Source organism: Acanthopagrus latus, chromosome 1 (assembly GCF_904848185.1).
Source record: "Acanthopagrus latus isolate v.2019 chromosome 1, fAcaLat1.1, whole genome shotgun sequence".
Lineage (NCBI taxonomy): Eukaryota > Metazoa > Chordata > Actinopteri > Spariformes > Sparidae > Acanthopagrus > Acanthopagrus latus.
This window is the reverse complement of record NC_051039.1, coordinates 21,977,323-21,991,270: the sequence shown is the minus strand read 5'-3', so window position 1 is coordinate 21,991,270 and position 13,948 is coordinate 21,977,323. Positions and strand designations below refer to the sequence as shown.

The 13,948-nt window shown below is 42.8% G+C and overlaps 1 protein-coding gene across 4 annotated transcripts in view; it reads left to right on the top strand.

Annotated features, from left to right (window-relative positions):
- The window catches only part of crebbpa (CREB binding protein a), a 46,287-nt gene that overhangs the window by 4,668 nt on the left and 27,671 nt on the right, over nt 1–13,948 (top strand). For all 4 annotated transcript variants that reach the window (XM_037076839.1, XM_037076678.1, XM_037076921.1 and 1 more), the window contains exon 2: nt 10,738–11,459. In XM_037076839.1, coding sequence (XP_036932734.1) covers nt 10,738–11,459 — 722 coding nt within the window. The remainder of the gene's footprint in view (nt 1–10,737; nt 11,460–13,948) is intronic.

Sequence of the window (13,948 nt, the reverse complement as noted above, 5' to 3'; positions counted from 1 at the left end):
ACTCCATCCGTGTGAAGTGTCCTTTTTTAAGCTTAGCTAGTTTGTTGCATGGGCTAATTTTTAAATGTTTTAATGCTGCTTGTTGTTCATGTCCGTGCTTGTATTTGCTTTTCATGATGCAATTAGTTTTTGCTGTTGTTACTGCAGAGGCTTGCATATGTGTGTGAAGGAGAGAAGAGTGTGAGGCTGAGAAAAAAAAGCGTTTTGTTTTTGTAGACAACTGAGAAAATTCTGCTTCTTGTTTTTGTAAGCATTCATAGCAGAAATTTCTGCCCCAAATCTTCTTAATAAATTAAAAACATAATGCATATTTGACCAATTCTGTTCTTCTTAAAAACACTGTTCTGTCCAGCTTCATTGGGTAGACTTCAAAAGGAGCTTCTTCCAATCATTAAATCTGTTGCATCTGCTTTTTTTGGACCTCCTTGTATTTTGACTTGAAGACATTACTGTTCCAGTGACTGCTGAGGCGTCAATTTGACTTCCTAAATAACTAGAGAATACCATCAAGTTACATACATACCAAGTTAATTTTGATAATACATAGATCAGGCATCCAGACAAAAACACAGAAAAACAGACAAATGTTTGCCAGAGGTTCACAGTACAAAAGAGTGAAAATTAAATTTGAAATTGGTGTAAAAACCAAGATGTAGAACTGAGTCCATAAAAGAAAGTAGCAGCAAAAAACCCCCAAAAACTAAGGAATATTGGACTTGGATTTGCCAGGTGGTCAAGAATGCAACTGTATTAATGCTAATGGTGCTCCATCTGTCACTGTTGAATGTGTAAACAAGCAACTTTTCAAGTCTAGAGAAGAAAACTGCGGTGACATCACTTATGTTTTGGGCTGCATGCAAATGCGCTTACCCTCGTGGACATGGGTAGTTGACGAAATTTATATTACACAGATGCTGAAAGTATAATTTCTGTGTAAATTACTAATTATTCAAGAATATATCTTTTAATACCGCACCCCAATTTGCAGTGTTAGAGCAGATATTATGAAGGTTTTCATGTGTTGCATACATACTTTTACATTTCCCACAGGATTTCATGAGACTATGGTTGGTCGACCTTGGATCCTCTAGGGGCTGCGGGGGCCCCCAGAAGAACATTTTGTTAGAGAAGTTATGCATCAATGTGGTGCACTTTGCGAGAAAAATTAAGAGGCTATAATATAACAATAATATTTAGTTTTGCTGTCCAGTGATGAGTTAAATCCTCTGAATTTAGTCTACTACTCAGCTCTGGCTTAAACTGTCTGGGAGCAAAACGTTACAGTTCTTCAGCGCTATTATGAGAGGAGAAAAATATTTCTGGAACAATATGGCTACAATATGAATACAATGTAGGCTGCCAGAGTCTCGTTAATTAATGGGTAAAACTGCTTTTATATGCATATTTAGTGAAGTATTCTCTATAAAAAGGCACGTAAGTGCTATGTATTAAAGAACATTTTACTGACAAAAAAATATGTTTTCATTTTTAGATGATTTATAACAATGTACATATTGCAAAAGCTCAGTAGGTTCAACAACTTTTCATAGCAAAGAACCTACTGTATGCAGTGATTGAACACTGTAGCCTTGTGATGATCTTTCCCTCTTGTTTGTGGATCATGAGCATTTTATCCAGCATCTAGTTCTTTTCAAACCCTGGAGACACAGGAGAAGGTGACACTGTAGGCCTAAAGGCAGTGGGAGGGAATGTCCTGGTGTTGGACGGATTGGGATTGAGGTAGATGAAATTGTAGCTCGAGGTGGTTTCTCTCACAAGGAGACTTTTCTAACAGAAGCCGCTTTTAGATAGAAAAGGCGGCATATTTGCAGCAAGTTAAAGGCTGCAGTCTGCTGCCTTGTCCGTCTTAAAGGGAGTTGTAATATTCCTTCTTTTCCAAAAAGCCGCCACAGTGGTAGGCATAAACATGTGATGTGACGTGAAGCACAAAGTTGGGCATGAACAGTGACGTATAACATGCGTCATAATTGCTACGCAGCTGCCCACTCAAGACCGGCGGGATGCAGCATAATCATGAATGGCCACTGACTCGTCATGGGTGCTTTCCCCCTGCCATGGTATTAAATGTGGCGACACTTGATAGATTTGCTTAATTATAGACCTATGGCCCATATTCTCGCCTCCTCAGTCAAACACATGCCATTGTTAAACCACCGCTATTAAAGGAAGCGTTTGGCGGATCGCTGCACCTCCTCCATTAGCTGCCTTAAGACAGCTAACAGGAAGCAGGTGGAATTTGTCTTCAAAATAAGAATTTTATATTGCTCCCCATTGGAGTTTAGAACTGGGTTCTTAGCGGGCCTTTTAATTTAAAAGTAGCGACCGTTAGTAGCTTGCTGCTACAACAACAAGCGGACAACAAAGACTGCTACAAGGACCAAGGAGACGCTAGCATCTCCTGGATCTCAGCAGCTTTCCAGTTGCTCATCTTAATGTCCACAGATGAAGTGATGGACTGACTGCTGTGATCAGCTGTTTCCTGGTTTTAAAACACCCCGTCTGTGGGTTGCACAACAGTGCACGTCATCAACACCTCCGCCCATCTCATGGAATTGCCGCCTTATGTCTAAATCTGCAGACCTAGCTGCAAAAAGGACAGTCAAATTGGCGGCTTGCTGTTGAGTATAAAAATGGCTAGAGAGAGACAAAGAAGACACTAAATTACTTCAAATTTGGTTTTGTTGTAATGAAAATTGTGTTGTGAACAGACTGAAGAGTGCAGACCCTCTGACATCAGCAATTTGTTTTGTTAGGCTAATGTGGGACCTATCTAGTGTCAAGGTACACCAAGACTGAAATCAGTCATCTATCAAAAGCCAGTGAGACTGCCATGCTTATTGCAAACATAAACCAAAGTTGATGATGTTGGAAAAACTTGGGAGACTATTCAAGTGGTGATATTAATATAAAGTTTAAACCATAAAGTTTAAAGTCTAAAGGTTATGTGTTTTTCTAAATTGGAAATGTTATGACATATTTAGGACATCTCACACTCTGCTTTTTGTTGTCAGACCTAGTTTATTTTCTTCAATCACAGACTGAGTCTCAAGTGTACTTTAAACTTCAGTCTGCCTTAAAGACAAAAGTGAAAACAAAGACCTGTCTTGTTGGATAAAAAGGTTTTCTGCCAGTGCAAGTCCAGCAGCCTGCAGGGCCTAACTTGTCCCTGCACAGGGCACAAGCACTGGTGATTTTTCTATGTTGGTTAGTGAAGTGATAATGACAGAAAAAGGCAGAACTCACCTTTGAGGGAGTGCAGCACCTGGCTGACAGACACACGCTGCAGAACTTAAACAACTTAAACCACCACTGAGTTGAGGAAAATAATTTGGTGTAAACCCTGCACCCATTCAGCATCTTGAAGAGCAACAGCTTTTTCCAAAATTAATGGTGCAGCAGAGAGGCTACTCTATCCTGCTGGAGACATGACTTATTTTGTTGTTCACAGACTTGATTTGCTTTGAAAATAATTCCTGAATTGATCCAGTCAACCTTTTACAATCTAAAGACTGTAGAATATCTTCCATATCCCAAGTTATGTTTTATATACTTTTTCAGTGGACTGAGGACAACAGTGAATGGTTTGGCCATGGTATAGTGGAGCAAAAAACTCTTTTCTCTATTCAATCAAGATTTGGTTTTGAATCTTGGTGAAACGCTGGTGAAACGCTGATGAAAAGACAGTGCAGTTGCACTGCAGTTGCTGTGCTGTGAAGTAAAACTTTGAGTGATCACATAAAGTGAAACTCTCTCCAAAAGGCAACCAAGGCTTTATTTGTGAATGTATGTGAGTCAAACCTGCGTGTAAAAGCATAATTATGACGAAAGAGGCACTTTTAAGATTTCCAGTAGTTTAGTTTTCGCGCAAGCATCAAAATCACTATTTTTAAAACACTAAGAAGGCTCGACACAACATAACACAACACAAAACTTTGCTCGTAGAATCACCAGGGTCTTGACACAATGAACACGAGCATTGCGAGGAGTGATCCGCCATTACTCTCCTTCCTGTCAGGTCGCACTCGGGGATCGTGTGTCGTAATTATGCTTTTACACGAAGGTTTGACTCATACATTCACAAATAAAGCCTGGGTTGCTTTTTGGCTAGACTTTCACTTTAAGTCTTCTGCTCTTCATACCCAGGAGCCCCATTCATGCTGCTGTTTGAATGCGGGGATCCTGCTCCAATTTTCCGCCTCCTCCTCTGTGTGAAAGTCTCAGAAGTGGCGAGGGGTGAAATTTCGCTCTGGCGCTGATACGCCTCTGGAGGTATCAGAGGCGCAGCATTGGCGGTACGTCGGTCTGACAATCTGAAAAACGTCTTTCACCGGCAAAAAACTTTAGCTCATTAAGTGTTTGCGTTGGAAAAAAAAAAACCCTGCAATGGTCAGCCCTCCCAACCAAGTCTTCAGTGAACTTTCCCCCAGAAAACAGCCTCCCTCCCTGCAAGTGAGAGAGTCAGGCAGCATCCAGTTTACTGATTGTGATTATTTAATTCTATGATTTAGAGCAAAAAACGAAACTTTGACGCTTTCCAGGATGCACGATCAGAAACAGATTTATTACCAAAAGGGAATTTTACACAAATGAGGAATTTGTCTTGATGAAAAACATGCATACTCTGAAGTCAATAAACAAACTGTGACTATAATATATACAATATAGCAGACAGAGACATAGAGTGCAAGATGATTGATGAATAAAGACGGAATAGCTATACAGGAATGTGCAAAAAAGGAAAAAAAAAAATCAAGGACAGTGGTTGGTTTGAGTGCAAGAGTCAGTGTCACTGGGGCTCAGGGTCCCGGGACTTGTTAAGGATACCAGAAGGAAAGAATGCAGCAGGGAAGAAACTGTTCGTGTGGTGGAAGGTTTTGGTCCTGATGGATGACAGCCTCCTGCCAGAGGGGAAAGTGTCAAAAAGTCTGTGACCGGGATGGGAGGGGTCGGCCACAATCCTACCTGGGATAGAAGGTTACAGCCAATCACCTTCTCAGCAGCACCGTACCAGACTGTGATGGAGGATGTGAGGATGGACTTGATGATGGCAGTGTAGAAGTGCAGCATCATTGTCTTTCGCAGGTTGAACTTCTTCAGCTGTTGCAGGAAGAACATCGTCCGTTGAGCTTTTTTCCTGAGGGATCTGATGTTCAGCTTTCATTTTAGATCCTGGGTGATGATGGTGCCCAGGAAGCAGCAGGACTCCACAGAGTCGACTGGGGAGCCACACAAGATGATGAGGGTGGGTGGGGCTGGGTTTTTCCTGAAGTCCATGACTAGCTCCACTGTCTTTAGAGCGTTAAGCTCCAGCTTGTTCTGGCTGCACCAGCTCACTAGATGGTCAATCTCCCACCTGTAGGTGGACTCCCAACCAGAGATGAGCCCAATGAGCGTGAACTTGCATGCATGAACTTCAGGAGCTTGAAGGACTGGTGACTGGAGGTGCAACCGTTGATGTACAGGGAGAAGAGCAGGGGAGAAAAACGCAGCCTTGGGGGGGATCCGGTGCCAATGGTCTGGGATTCAGAGACATGGAGTCAGGCATGTGGTGCTGAGAGAGCTTGTCCTGTAGTGGAGCCGGGAGGATAGCAGAGCTGTCCACAAACAGGATCCTGGCATATGTTCCTGGGGAGTCCAGATACTGGAGGGTGTAGTGCAGGGCCATGTTTACTGCATTGTCTACAGACCTGCTGGCTCTGTACGTGAACTGCAGTGGGTCCAGGAGTGGGTTGGTTGAAGTGAAACTCTCGCCAAAATGCAACCAAGGCTTTTTTTGTGAATGTATTTGAGTCAAACCTTCTTGTAAAAACATAATTTCGATGAAAGAGGCTCTTTAAAGATTTACCGTATTTTCAGTGTTGGGTCAAGCTTATTTTCAACGAAGTGCTTGGGCACTTTTATGATGGCATCAAAATCACTATTTTTAAAACCCTAATAAGACTCGACACAACACGAAACTTTGCTCATTGAGCAACTTACCTTAGCAGTAGCTTGTTCCTCTCACAGTCGTCACGGCAGCCAAGAAGTGGATCTCAGAATGCAACGTAACATGGAAGACAGTAAGCTGGACTACTCCTAAAGCTTAGTTCCATTTAAATGCACAGATAATTCGTTGTTTTGTCGTTAGTGAAAAACAATATTGACCTTGAAGCTGAAAGAGCCTCACATAAGAAACAATACTAAAATCAAAAGCTGGAAAAGTCATGAGAGATATCGCATGGAGAGTTGTTGCTGGAAGACAGTAGCGGTCCACCTTAACTCTCCTCCAGGTTACATTGCATTCTGTGATCGATACGTTTATTATGCAAATTTGCATAATAATTTGGAAGGTGGTGTAGATTCATCATAAAGCACACTCCATTCAAACTCTGCAGAAACAAAATAACACTCAGCAAAACCATCTTGGTTAATCTTTCCCTTGTTCCAATGATCGCCAACTCTCAAAAAACAAATGCAAGGAATGCTTGGATGTGGAAAATGGTGCTCTCTGGTGCTCTTCACTTTGGTGATCCCATTCATTCCTAATCACCAACTCGTCTGTTCTAAATGAATCCTTTCTGAATGAATTCATTGCTTGAGATGCAGCTTTTCTGTGTTTGCAACCTCTCTGGCTCCTTTTGCGCTTCCCCTTCAGATGTCCCCGCCTGCTGTGTCTGTTTTTTCTCTTAGTCAAAGTCCTGGTCAGGGCTTCTAACTTGACTTACTGTGTAGCTACCAAACAGGGTTCTGTAGCCCGTAGTCACCAAAACTAATTCATTACTCTGAGGTCCCTGAATGCAAAGACTTAAGTCAGCTTAGGGCCACTAGAGTCATGGCTAACTGAGCTAATTAGCTAGTGGCAGTGAGTAGTTACAGAATGGACCTATTACTACTGGACATAGCTGTCGAGGTGGAGCCCCATTCATTCCTATGAAAGCTGCTCAGCGGTGCATGAAGCCAAAATTGCTCGACTTCCGGCTGAGGCTCTTCCTCATAGCTTCCACACTGTGTGGCCCATAGAGCGTAGCTTGCCCACCAGAGATTGACCGACCGAATGGGGATAAAATAATTTAATTGTGTGGCTCTTCTAGACTTTTCAAATGATATCGCACCGCATGGCTCAAATTATGAACTCGACACAATCATTACACAGAGGCTATGACGCTCAAAAAATGTTTCCGCTGTATTGGGCCACAGTACATCACGTGACGATGTAATTGCGCTTGTATGTATTGGTATAGATTTGAGTCATTCAGGCATGTGTGATCTGTGTTTTGATGAGCAGCATTGACCTCTGATTTTCACTTGTGAATTGGGCTGATGTGTCAGCAGGCCTTTCTAGAATATCTGATTCAAAATAGTCACCGAGTTACTACTGAGCTCTAAACTCAGCTGATTCAAATTTCATGTCATTTCATGCAAGTTACATTTACTTATTCTTTGAGTCTGTGATCATGATTAACAGTTACGTTTAAAACAGTTAAAAAGTAGAGGATAGGCTCTCATCCCAAAACTCAGTGACTTTCTTGCTGTGGTTCTTAACAGCAAGTGAAAGGCCAGGCACCCATGCTGCACCTGTCCCTTCTAAGGCCAGACGCTCAGCCCTAAGGCAAGATGACAGGCAGCCTAAGTCTGGAATACTGTTGGGGCTGCTTTTGCTGATATTTGTAGCCACCAACTCAGACAGGAACCACAGGGGTTAAAACAGAAAACGGTTTAGAAAAGTGTGGCAATAGGTCAGTTAAGGAAATTTGGTTCAAAAGCATATGAAGTAATGAGAAACAAATGGAGGCCATGCAAGTGGAAGAAAAGGGCTGCTAAAAGAGAGGAGTAATACTCAAAATCTGTCTCCCCTCCCCCTACTCCCATGGTTGGGGCTCTCCTGGCTGCATGTGGTACTACCTAACCAAAACATTGCTTTGCATTTTTGGTCTCCAGCCAAGGAGCCTGGGGGAGAGGTTTCACTGTGTGTGTGTGTGTGTGTGTGTGTGTGTGTGTGTGTGTGTGTGTCCGTGTGTGTGTGTGTGTGTGTGTGTGTGTGTGTGTGTGTGTGTGTGTGTGTGTGTCCATTCAGAAATGAATGCAGGGCCAAGCCTGCGGGCATGTGGCTGAATTGAATGCTGTTGCTGCTTTGAGAGCATCCATGTGGCTGCTGGCTTGAAAGGGAGGGGCTGAGAGGAGTGAGGGAGGGAAGACGGATGGTCCCTTCAGCCTTAAACAAGCTTCCTCCACATGGAGCACCTGCTTGCCTGATGCCAGGGACAGACAGCAGGCTAACACAGCGGATCTCGAAGACTGTGTTTACTCAGGGAAGTACGTAGGCCAAGTGCCCTCATTAAAGGCTGGATTCTGGCTGAATCTCAATGAAGACATCCAGGAGCAGACAGCAGATGGGAGGGGACTGCCTCACTGTGTCTGCTCTCTTCAGTCCACTCCCATCCTGTTTCATTAATCCCTGTTCATCATATGTTAATAACTGATAAGCCTAATTTGATTTGGATGTTTCATGGATAGTGACATTCCTCAGCGCTCAGTGCCTTCAGCTCTGGAGCTGCAGAGAATTGTTTCAAGCCATGGTGCTTACAGCCACTTGCATAATGTGGCTTCTGCTCTTTACTTGCTGCATTTATTTCAAAATAAGATTGTGCTGCTTGACATGAAAACTTAAAGATGAACAGCTCTACCCCTCTATTGTTTTTGACAAACTTACTAAACTGGATCAAAATTAAGATGATCATTTTAGCCCCTAAAGTCATGTCAGACTCTGAGACTGTGTTTTATTTGTTAGCCATCCCAATGTTGGCTTTGTATTAAACTACCCAAGGGGCTGTATTATTGCGAATGTGTGGCTTAAGTTATTTGAGATTCATGAAATGTAATCCAGGAAGTCAAGTACTAGATCCAATAGGGTGAAGACTTGACAGATCCCAGAACATAGACCTCAGTGGGATTTTACAACACTACAACAACAACTGTGAAATTTATCACAGTAGAATTTTTGCATTTCTTATTGAGATGCATGGTGAAATGAAATAAAAAATGTGCACTTGTACACATTTCATTAGCCACCACAGTTCCTTACAAGATGGCACGGCATTCTAATTCAGCGAAATGGGGATCAAGATTCAACATTTATTTTTTCAAAACTGCTGTAAGACTTTGCCTACCATACAAAGTGTTGCTTTAATAGTCCACCTTACTGCACACAGACTGACTTGCCTCACCTTTCTGTGTCTCTCTCCCAGCAATGTTTTCTGCTTTCTTTTTCAGGAGTATGTTTTTGGTTTTTTTTTGTTTTTTTTTTAAATGAAATTACCCAAAAAGCAAACCTCAGGTTGAGGATTTTTTTCCCCCCCTTACAATTCGGATGCAATTACGGCAGTTGAGCTGTGTGTTGAGGCAGCCTGTTAATTAGATAGTTTATCGAAAGTAATGTACATTGCGACAAACAGGTGTACCTATAAGTTTGTACAAAACAACAGAATAAGTGAGCCTACAGATCGCATCACAGTCAATTACAAGAGGGATGTAATACTAGAAAGCATCTGTCTCTCTGTCTGCAAGGCATTTGCAATTGACAGTACACAGAGGGGAAGAGCAAGGGCAAATTGTGTACTAGTTAATCGACCATGGATGGTGTCATTATCTCAGAAAGATATATTTGAAAGTATGAAGAAGAGTATAATATGCTAACATGAGTTGCCAAACGTGCTTGGGCAGCTGTGAATATACCAGGTAAAACCACACAAGTAAGGCCTGTGGGAAACATTTTTGTACACGAAATAGACAGAAACATTGAAAAGAAACATCAGAAATGTGACCTTGTGCATATTTGATTCAACGCCACAGTCATTTGCCAGATGAAATGGCAGTGCAAGTAGACAAAATGTGGAGACAGATTCAACATCTGCCCTGCCTCTTTTATTTGATGGAGCACTCCGAAATAATAAATGTGGGCTTCTTATTTATTTAAGCAGGTATGACAACACACATACACAGTGATATGGGCCAGAAAACACCACTTAGACAGTGATATGGACCCAATGGTGGAGGCAGTGCAGAGGATATTAAAGAAATATAGTCTCACAGACCCAAACAGTAACACTTAACAAGTGCACATACAAGACTTTTACCCCACTAATTGATTAGTTAAGGCTGTCCTAGACCAATAAATCCACCTCTCACCCAGACACACACATGCACCTCCCATCTTTTCCCGCTGTCGTATTCTTTTCATCTCAAACAAATCATGGCTCCCTAGGCTCTCTGCATTATGCTCACACCTCTGGATGGTGTGACACAAATATTCCTCCACTGCCCAGCAGGAATCCTGAGTGCTGCTGGATTCTCTCTCTTGTCACACTGTGTTTGTCAGCCAGTAGCGATGCTCTTATTATCACACTGTGTCTTGTTTCTTGTCTTGTGCTGCTGGGACCATGCTGTACTGCAGCATCAGTTAGCATGTTGGCTCAATAATATTCTAAAAGTGGTGAATGATAAAAAGAGGGTATTTGTGTGAGTTTTTACACCTGCTGTCATGTGTGTTGCCTGTGGTATATGGCAAAATGCAAATACTTGGCCCTATAGGTCTTGCACTGGCTAGTTCGATGAGCCACAAAGGCTGAGGAGATTGAATCTTCCTTACTGACACACATTGTTGAACAAATACACCCAATAGTGTCAATGCACAATTGAAACTATTGCATTTATAATTTTATTTTTCTTCCCTTGTTCTAGACCTGGGGTCACTTTCCTGGGATGATTTAGAGAATGACCTCCCAGATGAGTTAATCCCTAATGGAGGAGATCTGGGCCTAATGAGTGGGATGCCTTCAAATGGTGGCGCACCACCTGGAGCTGGTGGGCCAGGTGGCACCCCGGGCGGTCTTGGGGGCGGTGTCCCGGATGCAGCCGCAAAGCACAAGCAGCTCTCCGAACTCCTTCGAGCAAGTAGCACCTCCAGTATCACAGGCCCAGGGCTAAACTCAGCTAGCCCTCAGCCAGGCGGTATGGGACCTCAGCTGGGCACACCCCTAGGAAAGAGCCCCCTTGGCCAGGGCTCTCCCAACAATCACCCGTCCCCCCAGGCCCAAAAAGCAGGAACACCAACTGGAGTAGCAGGACAGAGCAACAACAACAACACTGCAACAATGGGCTTGAACACGACAGGCTTCAACCAAGCCATGATTAACAATAGCCAAGGCCATGCTGGGCTTCTGGCCCAGGGAGGGCAGCCCAAACCTGGGCAGGTGATGAATGGTGGTCTTGGACCTGAAGCTGGGAGAGGAAGGGGAGCGGGGGTGGCAGGCATGCAGTATCAAGGGCAGGCAATGCAGGGAGCTGCACCAGGATCAGGAGGAGCAGGGAGCGCGTTAGCAGAGACACTCACCCAGGGAGGGCAGCAGATGGGGGCTCACACCACCCTCAGTGCAGCCCAGCAAGCAGGCAATATGAATAAGGTGAGTCACCTGCTTTCTATCAACACTCTCCTGCATGAATCGACGTGCACACGTAACATCTTTCTCACGCTGATTTGTAAATTGCACAGAATTATTAACTTGCAGTTCATAAAATGGGGATGGTATGTGAGTGGAAATCATTTTAACATTGGACACATGTATGTCATCCATTTGGAAGGGTCCCGACTCCTGACAGACACATTGAGTAAGCTTCATGATGTGTTGTTGGTGCTTTCGGTCTCCCACTCTTCCTTTGATGTTTGACAAATCCAGGATAAGGTTTCACCCAGTCCAAATGTTGTTGACCTGTCTCAACTCGAAACTCAAGTGGACGCTAGTGTCAATCCTGGATGTACATTTGATAACTGCATGCTCTTGAACACAACAGTGGAACACAATCATCTGATGACTTCGAAGATGCCTTTTTATATTTTTACCACTGCAACACAGCAGAAGTTAAAAACTACCTCATGATATTTTCATTGTGTACAAACATGGTTTTGTTTCTTCTCAAAAAAAAAACAAAACAGAAAACATATTGCTTGCTTTTCCTACATCAAAAACATATTCAAAAGCTGTCAATGGAGTGCATTGCCAGCAGACTTCCGACATGCATACCACCGACATTTCGGAGTTGACTGCTGTCAACCCACACTGTGGGGCTGTTGCTGGAGATACGTGTGCAGAGAGACAAAAATGCTGCAAGTGACTAAACACTTACAGGCTGGCCACACGGAATGGTGAGTGGCATGTCTGTGTGGCATTTCGTTGTGCTTTTCATTTTAAATAGGCCTGAAAACAACCTGTAGACAGTCATATGGACATTATACCAGCACCAAAGTTTTAATGTGTGTATCTGTAGAATATGTCTTGGACATAAAGAGAATACACACAAGGTACAAACATCAAAGTAAGTTATCCGTCATTATGCAACACAGGGTTGTATATAGTTATAGTATATAGTTATTTATATCGAAATATACATCAACAGGTAGTGCTTCTGTTAAATCTACCAAAAAAACGGCGACAAAAGTTTGACATCTTGGAAACGCTGTTCATCAACTCTGTGTGAGCACCATGTCTAAATGTTAGTCCGCCTCACCTCATCCCAGGTTTTTTTCCAGTCTGAGTCCCATTTTGTTCATTTCCTTTTTCTGTTACCAGACATTAGCCAGGAGCAGCCTTAAACCAAATCGAGTAAGAATTGCTCTTATTCCAACTCTATTCCTCCCTTTGGTGGTCAAGCTGCTCAGGTTGCTAGTTTGAAATACGCCATGGGCTGTGATGGTCTGAATGTCTTCTGCTCTTAGTCCTAAACAACCTTTTGCTTTTCCAGTGATCATGACAGTATTTCTGCCATAGGCAATGTGTGTTTCAACCACAAAGTAAAAAAAAATCTTGGTGAAAAATGCAAAATTTAGCATAATTTGGAGGGGCTACTGGCTGCAGCATCTTCATGCTCCGCCGTTGCCATAGCAACAATGGGTAAAGGGCAAGTTTTTTTCCCTGTGAAAGGAAAATCACGACATCATATTTATAGATAATTATCAAAGGCAAACTCCAAGAAAACGGAACTTGGCTGCCTTTGTGAACACAAACAAGCGAGTGAGCAGCAGCAGGTCAGCAATGCAGCTGCCATACACTACACAAGCATCCAATGTGACCAGACGGTAATAAGTCGTTCAGTGTCTTAGAAGCAGAGGCAAAACCAAACTTTTGATTAATGTGTAATCTGGCTACAACAAATCTTAGGTCTCACATTATTTGATTATCTGGTTATTTGATATGCTATAAATGAGTATGTATCTAGCATAATTTATACTGGACATTTTGGTTATTGACATGGTACACCGACAAATCCATCCACGTTTATTTCTCAGATTCTATGGTATGCATACAGTGGCTCATTTTTTAAATAAAACTCCTTCTTTTGCATGTGTGCTGTATGGATCTGTATGTATACACTGTGGTGGTTGCTCTGTTGGTTCGTCTGCAGTCTTTCTCACCCTTAGCTCATTTTCCGTGCTCTGATTGTTCAGAAATGAAATGTGCACTCCACACTTGGCAGCTCTACTCTCACTTTTGGCACAGAGCTAATATTGATACTGCTGTCAACTGCTCAGTCATTGTTAAGATTAGTCTTGGGAGTCTGAAGTGTGTGTGTGTGTGTGGACAGTGTCATTGGCTGCTTTTATGAAAGCTTGCCACCAATGTGGTTTCACAGGAAATCAGTCGGAAGCCGTCTCTTTTACTGGCTGTGTGTCAGAGCCAAGACACTAAAGCAATATGTAACCACAACACGCAGAGGCTGTGAGCTACTGAGAAAAGACTTGGAGAGATGCTGTACATCTGTGTTGAGATCCATTCTCAGAGAATGTCGACATGCTTAAACCACAAGAAAGATTAAAGGCTGATGTAGAAATATCTGTCAGAGGACTGTCAGCATTTGCAAGACGTTTGTATCCATGCATATGTATATGTGTTAAGAG